This window comes from Castor canadensis, chromosome 2 (genome assembly GCF_047511655.1).
Source record: "Castor canadensis chromosome 2, mCasCan1.hap1v2, whole genome shotgun sequence".
Classification (NCBI taxonomy): domain Eukaryota; kingdom Metazoa; phylum Chordata; class Mammalia; order Rodentia; family Castoridae; genus Castor; species Castor canadensis.
Genome location: NC_133387.1, coordinates 11938599 through 11949248, shown reverse-complemented (window position 1 = coordinate 11949248; position 10650 = coordinate 11938599). Strand labels below are relative to the sequence as shown.

Sequence of the window (10650 nt, the reverse complement as noted above, 5' to 3'; positions counted from 1 at the left end):
GAAAAAACTTGTCAGTAAGGAAAACCCCAGAAATTGAAGTCCTTTGTAATTAAAACAAAGAGATCATCCAGGAATGATGGCACATGTACTTGGCTTTTTTTTAAATTCCTGAAATATAAAAGTATTGTATGAAAGTATTTGTTATGGTTTTCTCCTTTCTTCTTGATACTCCTTGGTCAATTTTATAACCAACATGTCAATTTCTAGATTTATGACACTGAACACAAATTTCTTCTCAGTATTGATCATCCCTGTAGCGAAACATTCCATGATAAATTGGTCTGCCACAAATGATTTGAAATATCCTTTTTTCATCTTCTCCTAAGAAGAGCTGGACATTTCTGGTTTCCATCTGTCTTGCGCAGAGCATACATTATAAAGAAGCATAATAACTTGGTGGAAGAGCATATGCTTAGCAAGCATAAGGCCCTGAGTTCTACTCCCAACACCAGAAAAAAGGAAATATAATAAAGCAATTTTGAAACAAAGGTTTCCAGTGCAAACCTCAAATTTCTGAAGTAATGAATCCCTGATCTCTGAATGCATGATAATTCAAAATAAATCCATATTATATTTTTTATCAAGAGTATTTAATATACCCACTAGTAAACTATTTGACATCTAATAAACCTGTAAAATATACCTCGTTCTTTTGAGAAAAATTTGAATATCTTTTCTGGCATTGAACTGTCACTATTGAATTTTAAAATATTGATGGAGCTTTTCAGTGTAACCACTGAGAGAGGGAGGTGCATCATCCACCCACTTCCTGCCAGCTGTGTTGATGGTCTAATGTGGAGTTGATGGACCCTATAGGTAGCACAGTCACAATACAACCAAGCCCAGGAATTTTGAAGCTAGCTGAAGATCATCATAATAAATTTTTCTGAAAACTTTACATGGAGAATGGTGTGAAAAATGATTAGGGTCACAACAGCCATGAATGGTTACAAAATTGTACCAAAAATAGCTGCAAAATAATGTTTAGGTCTCAGCTATAGTATTTTAAAAACCTACATTCCCTCAAGTACACAATATTTTGAGAAGAAATAAATGAAAAACTGGTTAGTAAGAAAGATGAAGGAGTTATAGGCTATGACTATCAACTCAGTAGATACCTCCACATTTCTGAAAGCTTTGGGAAACAGGTAAGAAGCTATCCTGGTATCACTGTATAAGTCTTCCCTACATTATCTCAACATTTTTTCCTATCATATGCAGTCGCCCTCCCACCAGGCTGCAACTGTGATTGCCAGAAATAGAGATGTTCCCTACTCAAGAAGGTCTAACTATGCTTTTAATATTCATGTCAGTACTTCCCAAAGGCTGCTAGGTGGATATGTTTGGGGGCAAAATTGAGTTGACATGGACAACAAGCATAGGCAACGGAGTGGATATAACTACATTGCCTATGCTTGAGATATCCTACTGGACCTATCTAAAACTATCCTCTATGAAAGGGAATGAACTGAAGGAAAGACACTAAACTAGTATCGTTGTGAGCACTGTTACAGCACAGTGGCTGAACTCAACATCCCTCCCGAAAGTGGGAAATTGAGTTTAAATCACTGATAAAAAGAACAAAGGAGAAATAATAGCAAATAGTTAACAAATGAAGAAATAATGCATAAAAATATAAGTGAATACATACAAAATGATGGAAATATAATACATTGCTGCCACAAGAGAGCTTCACAAGTAGAAAATAGTGTTGTCTCTTAGCACAACTATACCAGATGCACTAAAGGGTTAAGCCAGGCATTTGCCAAATCCATCCCTGCTTTTGGAGCCTGATAAGTCAAATTGGAAGCCTGCATTCCTTGGTGACTTTATATTGAGAAATATTTTGATCAAACTCTATGATGATAAGCCAGACTGGCTGTTGATAACTGAAGGCCACTGAAGTAATATACCGGTAATTTTTGATTCTTGTTTTTCAGGTTATATCTACTATGAAGAACGTCATTTCTGAAGAAATTTCTAGGAACTATGCTACAATTGGTCCATTCCAAGCAATGTATAATTCTCAGCTGACTGGTCACTGTATAGTTCTGAACAATGATGAAATTCTCAGAAAGATCCTTGGTTATAGCAGACAAAATTATGCTGGCTGAATTTTCAGCACAACATTGAATTCTGTGTACAGATACGTGTTTTCCTAGTATTTGTGAGTGGAACAATAGAAAGAGAATAGAGGGCAGTGACTTCTGATGGGAATAAAGGATAGGCTTCACTTTCTGGCTATGAATTCCCTGAGAATGATCTCACTTGAACAGAATGAAGCCATGGGAGTTTTCATGGCATACTCAGACTAAATTATGTCGTGGTGGGATACCACTTACCAAACTCTAATCTAGAGAACTCAGTATTGTGGGTAACTAACCTATATCCTAATTGTACGCAGGGCATTAGTATACACTAACAATAAGAATGATTGTCCCTTAAGAGAAAAGTTGGGGCTTTAGGGAAAACAGATCCCTATGTAGGCACCATGGGACAAACTGAATGCAGTTTTAATGAAAAGTGAGATTCAGAGGGAAAAAAGATGTTAATTGGAATTAGTCAAGGTAAGAGTGGACTGGTTCCAGAGGGAAGTCATAGAATGGGATTCAGCCTGAAATGGGTCATTCAGACTCAACAAATAATTCAGAATTCTGCCAGTTAGGAAGGTCTTGTCCCCATCCCAACAGGACCTCTTGATTGTCTTGATGCAGATGGAAGCTAAAGTAGTCATAGACCAGCATCCCATAATTCTATTTGCTTAGGCCCAATGGGAACGTTTGGGAGTCCCATAGACCTTGCAGTTTATTGGAGGTCTTATAATTTTCATTGATGTGTTACAGCTGTCCTCATCCCAAGAATATGCCAGCATAACACATAACCTATAGCACAATTAGTGGGAAGAGGACAGGAACTATTCTGAACAATACTCTTCCTCCTACCATGGAACAGAGGTAGGCTCTGCACATAATAAAAACTGTTTTCAGTTTCTTTAAACTAGATAGGGTGACTGGCTTCATTCCCAAATGACTTGGAATACAGAAAGAACCAAATCATGCTGAATTAAATGATGTCTGTACATAGTGATAATCTAATTGATGGGCAAAGGTCACATCTCCTTATCAACTTGTTCTGTAATAAAACTGATTGGACTATAATGATACTGCAATATATCATAACACTGATATTGTTGGTAGTATTTAGCTTCCTTATATAAATAATACATATGATAATACCAAAAGTGATGATCAAATGTAAAATCAAGTGAAATCTTCCTCAGAACATAGTACCAGTGGAGAATGTCTGGTCTCTGGAAGAACTTGATTTAGCTAACCATCAACTAATTTCTACATTAATTGTGACAAGGTCATCACAAATAAAGAAAGGAATCAGGTACTCAGATTAGCGCAAAAATATGAAAATATATCATGACCTTTTAGAATGAATCAGCAGATTCATCAAGTCTATCCCTGCCCCACACTTATTTTCCTAAATGTTAGGCATGGTCATGCAGACACTATTAACATCTGTCATGCTCATGCTTTTCTAAATGTAAGTGCTCATTTTGCTGTAAGAGGTCATTTCACTATATGAGAGACTAGGCCAAAGGATAGGTGAGTAAAATGTAGAGGAAAAGGTAAGTTCTGTTCAATTCATATAAATTTGAGATAGAAACTTTAAAACATTCTAATTATATCACTTAGAGTAAGACACAGAGATGGAAATTGTTCTCTTCTGAATTTAGATTTAAGTTCATTATTATTATAATACTCTGAAATAGTATGAAGCCAACAGTAAAGGTAGCATCAACAGGATAGTGTCATTCTAAGGAAAAATTACAGGATCTAAAAAATGAAAATATTTCTCAGTGTTTAAGAAAAAAGTTTTTGAGGTTTGCAGAATTCTATAGATGGTCCCCTATGATTCTTGTTTTTTGGTCACTAGCACTAATCTGGATACTGTTTAAAGGGACTTGGTAAATCAGTTGACTTTAAAGTGGGGATTTTATCTGGCGATATGCACATAAGCCTTCTAAAAGTTGGGTGTTTTCTTCATCTAGTAACGGCAGAGGAAGTCAGAGGGATTTGAAGTGTGTGAAGGAGTCAGCAAACCATTGACTTTTTAAACATGGAAGGGACTGGTGTGTAAGGACCAGAGTGGCCACAAGGAGCATAGGGCAATCTCTGACACAGTCTTCAGCACTGTGATCACAAGGAATATAATTCTTCCAGTAACTCTGAACTTGGCAGAGGATCTCAAGTCTCAGACGAGGACTACAAGCCCAGCCAAAACTTAACTTCGCCTGTGAGCCTTGGGCAGAGGATGCTGCTGACCCACAACAGAGCTCTAATTAAAAATACCGTGAGACAACAGATGAGCATTGTTTTAGGCCACTAAGATTTTGTTTGTTCTTTTGTTGCAGAAACCATAGAAATAAATATATTTTAATACTAAATAAACATCATTTGTTTTCCATTCTGGCCCTTGCTAAATTGGTGATTTGTCACTTAGTTTTGGTCTCAGAACACCTTTAAATTCTAAAAAATTACCAAGAACCTAATTTGGTTTTTGTTTTTGTAAATATGTTTATCATACTAGAAACTAAAACTGAAAACTCCTTAAGTATTTTGTCTCAATTCATTTTTAAATGCACACATCATAGGTTAATAGAAATATTATCTCTCACACAAAATCACTAGTATAAATAGTGTAAAATACTTTCCCATTTTAAGTGTTTGGTTTCATAGTAGACAGCTACATTTAGTATTTCTTCAGCATCCCATATCATGTAGCCTCTGGACAATTTCAATGTGTACTCATAGAAGAATAAAGGATTAAAAAGGCAAAAGGTGTTTAAATGTTATTGTCAAAATAGATTTGATTCAATGAATCCTTTGAAATGTTCTCAGCAATTCTCAGAGGATCCTGGATCACCCTTAAAGAATTGCTGACAGTATGTTTAGACATCAGTCTTAATATCTGTAAAATGGGGATAGTTATTAGATTAAAATATATAGCCCATATAAGAGCACTTGACACATGTTTTGAAGCATAGTAAGAACTCAATAATGGTTGCTAATGGCTGCCATTATCCATCCTCATTTGTATTTCCATGTCCTACTGCAGATAGACACACTTGGCTTGGGGAGAGCTATACCATACCTCTCAACCATCTAAAAGTCATAGCCTCTCAGCTGGGCACTGGTGGCTCACACCTGTAATTCTAGCTACTTTAAAGGTTGAGATAGGGAGGATGGCAGTTCCAGGCCAGCCTGGGAAGAGAGTTCTTGAAGCCCCATTTCAAAATAACAACCAGAGCAAAGTGGACTAGAGCTGTTGTTCAAGCAGTAGAGCACCAAGCCCTGAGTTCAAACCTCAATCCCAACCAAAAAAAAAAAAAATGAAAGTCACATCCTCTCAAATAACCTCATTGTGAAGAAGATTGTAGAAAAGCATGAAGTCATACAAGCACAAAATTGTAAGAGTTTAGTTATTGCATTTTGTGATCTCTGTATCAGTTTCACTACCCTCAAAATACTCAAAAGTTTGTGCACAAATAATGTGATGCCCATTACTGCCATGGTTGTCCCTAGAATTTTTCCTCCAATGAATATTAGGCACAATCTTTGCACTCCTTCAGAGAGAAGATTTAAAATATCTCACACTCTTCAGGAAGAAAATTAATAGGCGTGATATCTTATGATCCTTCTGGGAACCTGAACTCTCAAGAGAAACTCGACAATGTTTGTATTTCTTATTCTAAAATAAAAGCTTTGTTCCTGGGTTCTTTAAGTTTTAGAAATTCCAGTGAATCCTCCCATAACTGGGGTTCCATCTGATGAAGACTACAAGAGGGAGTGGGGTTCTGAACCTGTTTTAGAGGTATGCTTATCTTTTCTGTGGCATTTATGCTAAGTTCAAGTATTTACCTTAGGGGAAAAAATCTAATGCTAACATCTTGGGTTGAGGAGGTGCATTTGTGCTGGGAAGCAGTTTTCAGTATGGGTAGTTGAAATAGAACTGTATGACTGTAGATCCCATAAGGGTTTTGTCAAACGAATGACAATACTGGGTGATTTTCCTTTCTGACTCAAAGTGTGCATTGCATGCAGGTAGCTGGAAAAGAACCAATGCCCAACCTCAAGGTATGGAACATCTCTTCCCACTTTGTTGCGGGGTCCAAGGACTCTTCAGCATCTCTCTCATCTCCTCCCAATGTGACCCCATGGGTGTGGTCAGAACTAGCACTATCTCTCAATGAGAAGAGATCCAAGAATGAGAAGCACATCCAGGCCATTGTCTCTGAATAAGGATGTTAGACAGTAAATTAATAAAAGAATTTTATATATTGCCTAGGCTAAATGAAAACACTGATGGCCAGGAAAAGCTCTCTCAAAAGGAAAATACTCAGTCTACTTGCAATAAATCTTTTCCCTGTAAAAACAGTATAAAATGTAAGGGTGTCATGTAATTGCTTGTTTTTAGAACTATTACAAATATCACTCTATCATGATAACTAGCAGACCTGAATTCACCTTATTTTTATATAAATGTCTTTCCTAATACTACATAGGAGAGGATGAGTTAGCAGCCAAATCTGATACAGAGTTGGAGAAATGAACTGAGCCCCTAGCTATAGAAACATTCTGGCAGTACTGTCTGGGTGGAAAATTGCTCAGAATGATCATGGAAACCCTCTGTCTTCTGAGGTGTTGTGGTTTTATTTACTCTGTTGGAAATGTGAAATTTTAAGCATAGTTAGAAATATATGTATTTAATATGCAGATAATATACTGTACACTTAATATAAATATCATATATGAATAACTAAATCCTCAACTGAGTAAAATATTATTCACCTAATTAATGAATATTTTCTGGATGTCTGTTTTATCTGGGTAACCTGGTAAAAAAGTAACCACACACATTACAAGCTAGATTGTACCTTAGCTTCTGGAGTATTAATTTTCATTTAATATTTTTTCTTTGTATCTAATATCATGCTGAGATGACAATAAACCCAAGTAATTTCAACAGGCTTCACCAAAGTATAGGAGGATCAGTGTCCCTCCAGGAAGCAGCATGAAAGAAGTTGCCATAATAATGAAACAACACAGGAAAAGTGAACTTAGCATTACAAAATCATGAGTGCTAAATTCAATACTCTATCTTGCTTGTTTCTTACAGTGATTTTTATGTGATTCAAGACAGATATCTTTATGCACATACATAGATATATTGATTGAAAGAGCACTTCAAATTCTCAGAATTTACTGTAGGATTTCATTAAAATAACAACCAAGTGTGTATAACAATTTGATTACTCATTAAATTGCACATAATCCAATGAGAAAATATATGAACTAAATTACAGTATTTGTATTTAGTAGAATAGACAATTACTCGGTATATGTTGGAAATAAATACTTTGACATAGAAAATTGTTTTTGTTATATCTCTAAATAATAGACATAGTTAAACTGTTGTTTCACATAATTTGTTTGGGTGGTACTGGGATTTGAATCTGGGTCTCATGCTTGCTAGTTAGTCTCTCTACTACTTGAGCCACTCCACCAGCCCTTTTTTGTGTTGGGTATTTTCAAGATAGGGTCTTGCGAACTATTTGCTCAGGCTGCTTTCAAACCACAAACATCTTCCTGATCTCTACCTCCGGAGTAGCTAGGATTACAGGCTCACACCTGTATGGCTGTTTCATATAGTTTTTAAATTCATAATATATATGCAAATAGATGTAAATTAAAAGTTATTTGAAATGATCGCCTTTGGTTATAAGTTTCAAGTTATTTTCTCTTCAGCCTTTCAACCACGGTTTTATAAATTTTTAAATATTTTTTAAATTTTGTCAAAATTTGACACAAGATAGGTATTACCTTGCTCACACAATGAAATGTACTTGAGAATTAATCTCTAAACCTAAAATGCTAGAGTCTAATTTTCTAAATAAGATGAAAAGTCAGATAACAATATGAACCTAATAAGCTACCACCTGACCACAAGTTAATATTGTACACCTACTCATACTGTACACTGAGGAGGACTTGGTTGGTGCTAAAAGTGAATAATCTGAATCAAAACAAAGGAAACAGTGTATACTTTCAATTTAAGGGATATTCTACTGAAATATGCTGTGTGCTCTTCAAAATATCAGTGTCTAGACAGAAAAAAAAAGGCTGAGTAAATATTCCTGATGCAAGGAGACTAAGGAAAGAAAAGTGAAATCTTGGATTAGGTCCTAGAGGGGTGGAAATGGAAGAAAAATACTGGATATTAGAGAAAAGAAGTATAAAGATTACATTTCCTGATGTGTATAATTGTGGTGTGACTAGGTTAGTGAATAGCTTTTGACTTGTTGAAGAAATAAGAAATTTATAGGTAAAAGAGAATCATGCTTACATTTTAATTTAAATAGTTCAAAAACGTGAGCACATAGAGAAAGTATAAGATAAGCAAGAAAGAAATATTAACTTATGCTCAATCTAGGTAAAGGTACATGCAGGTATTTTGCATAATTCTTGACATTTTTCTATGTGTTTAAATTTGTTTCAAGAGAAAGTGTTCAAAACAGAGAACAACTGTTGGGAATTAGGGAAGCTGTCAACCTTTCTCTGAGCTTATTTTGAGAAAAATATGTTCAATTCCCAAAGATTCTTCAGCTCTGACCATTCTCCCGCACTTCACTCATTGACAGAGTGTCATTAGGAATGGGAGGCAACCAGTCATGGGTCACGGGATTCATCCTGGTGGGACTCCGGCTCAGTGCAGAGATAGAAGCATTCCTCTTCTGGATCTTCTCCCTGTTATATATCTTTGGGCTGCTGGCAAATGGCATGATCTTGGGACTCATCTGCCTGGACCCCAGACTGCATACCCCCATGTACTTCTTCCTCTCACACCTAGCCATCCTTGACATGTCCTATGCTTCCAATAATGTTCCCAAGATGTTGACAAACCTCCTGAACCAGAAGAAAATCATCTCCTTTGTTCCATGTATAATGCAGACATTCTTGTATTTGGCTTTTGCAGCTACAGAGTGCCTGATTTTGGCAGCGATGTCCTATGATCGATATGTGGCCATCTGCCATCCCCTACGTTACACTGTCATCATGAGCTGGACAGTGGGCATGGCCCTGGCTGCTGCTTCCTGGTCATTTGGATTTATCCTCTCTGTTGCACATTTGATTCTTCTCCTAAGGCTGCCCTTTTGTGGGCCACGGCAAGTAAACCATCTCTTCTGTGAAATCCTAGCTGTCCTCAAGCTGGCCTGTGCTGACACCTGGATCAACCAAGTTGTCCTCTTTGCTGCCTCTGTTTGTGTCTTAGTTGGTCCTCTTTGCTTGATGCTTGTCTCCTACATGCACATCATCTGGGCCATCCTAAAGATCCCATCAAAGGAGGGCCGCAGAAAGGCCTTTTCCACCTGTTCCTCCCACCTCTGTGTGGTTGGGCTCTTCTTTGGTATAGCCATGCTGGTTTATATGGTTCCAGATTCTAATCAACGAGAGGAGCAGGAGAAAATTCTGTCTCTGTTTCACAGTCTCTTTAACCCAATGCTGAATCCCCTTATCTACAGCCTGAGGAACACTCAGGTCAAGGAAGCACTTCATAGAGCATTGCTGAAAAAGCCCATGTGAGTGGCCAATAAAATGTAGGCTGGCCTAGTAAAACATATGGCTTGCTGAAACAAAAGCTCAAGGAAAATTTCCCAATTGGGAAATTGGGTGTAGAAATAGTAAATGTTCAAACTCCTGTTCTGAAAATAGAGAAAAATAACATGTCATAATAATTTATACTACCTTCCACTGAAATCTCTTTATGGAGTATGAACCCAGCTTCTGGATTAAATTCCTATGTTGAGAGTCACTCCTACTCAAAGAGTGAGAGAGTAGAACATTATCCTTCCCTGACAATCTGCATCAATTTCTTAGCATTTTATTACAAATGATTCATTTTAAAGGAAAGAAAACTAAACCCAGAGCAAGCAGAATAAATAAATTGAAGGGGCGCTGTTTCTCGTGCTCCCTTCCTTGCTGGAGCAAGGTTTTCTCTTTCGCTCTTTAGTTATTACTGGACCTAACTGGGCTTATCTGGGGGACCTGGAGATTTTAGAAAAGACACAGGATAGACAGATAAACAGAAAGTTAGGGTCAGGTGTATAATATGTGCAGCTGGAGACACACAACCCTCATTGCTTCTCTTCTCTATGTTGATTCTTTAAGACCTTTCTCCTTGTATTCTTTTTTTTTTTTTTTTTTTAAGAAAAGCAAAATTTTATTAGGACACCATAAAAAAAGGAAAGATGGCAGGAGCTAGTCAAGGGAGCACAGTGTGCCAAGTGTGGCTTGAGAATAGGTTTCATATTTTGAGTTAGGCTACTTTTATTTTTTTTTTTCATTTTTCTTTTATTATTCATATGTGCATACAAGGCTTGGTTCATTTCTCCCCCCTGCCCCCACACCCTCCCTTACCACCCACTCCACCCCCTCCCGCTCCCCCCCTCAATACCCCGCAGAAACTATTTTGCCCTTATCTCTAATTTTGTTGTAGAGAGAGTATAAGCAATAATAGGAAGGAACAAGGGGTTTTGCTGGTTGAGATAAGGATAGCTATACAGGGCATTGACTCACATTC

The 10650-nt window shown here is 37.0% G+C and overlaps 1 protein-coding gene across 1 annotated transcript; it reads left to right on the top strand.

Moving 5' to 3' along the window:
* Positions 1 to 8723: 8723 nt before the first annotated feature.
* LOC109675465 (olfactory receptor 2A2-like) lies at positions 8724 to 9653 on the top strand. The gene has a single exon (XM_020152163.1). The coding sequence runs from the start codon at positions 8724 to 8726 to the stop codon at positions 9651 to 9653; it is 930 nt and encodes a 309-aa protein (XP_020007752.1).
* The last annotated feature ends 997 nt before the right edge of the window (positions 9654 to 10650 follow it).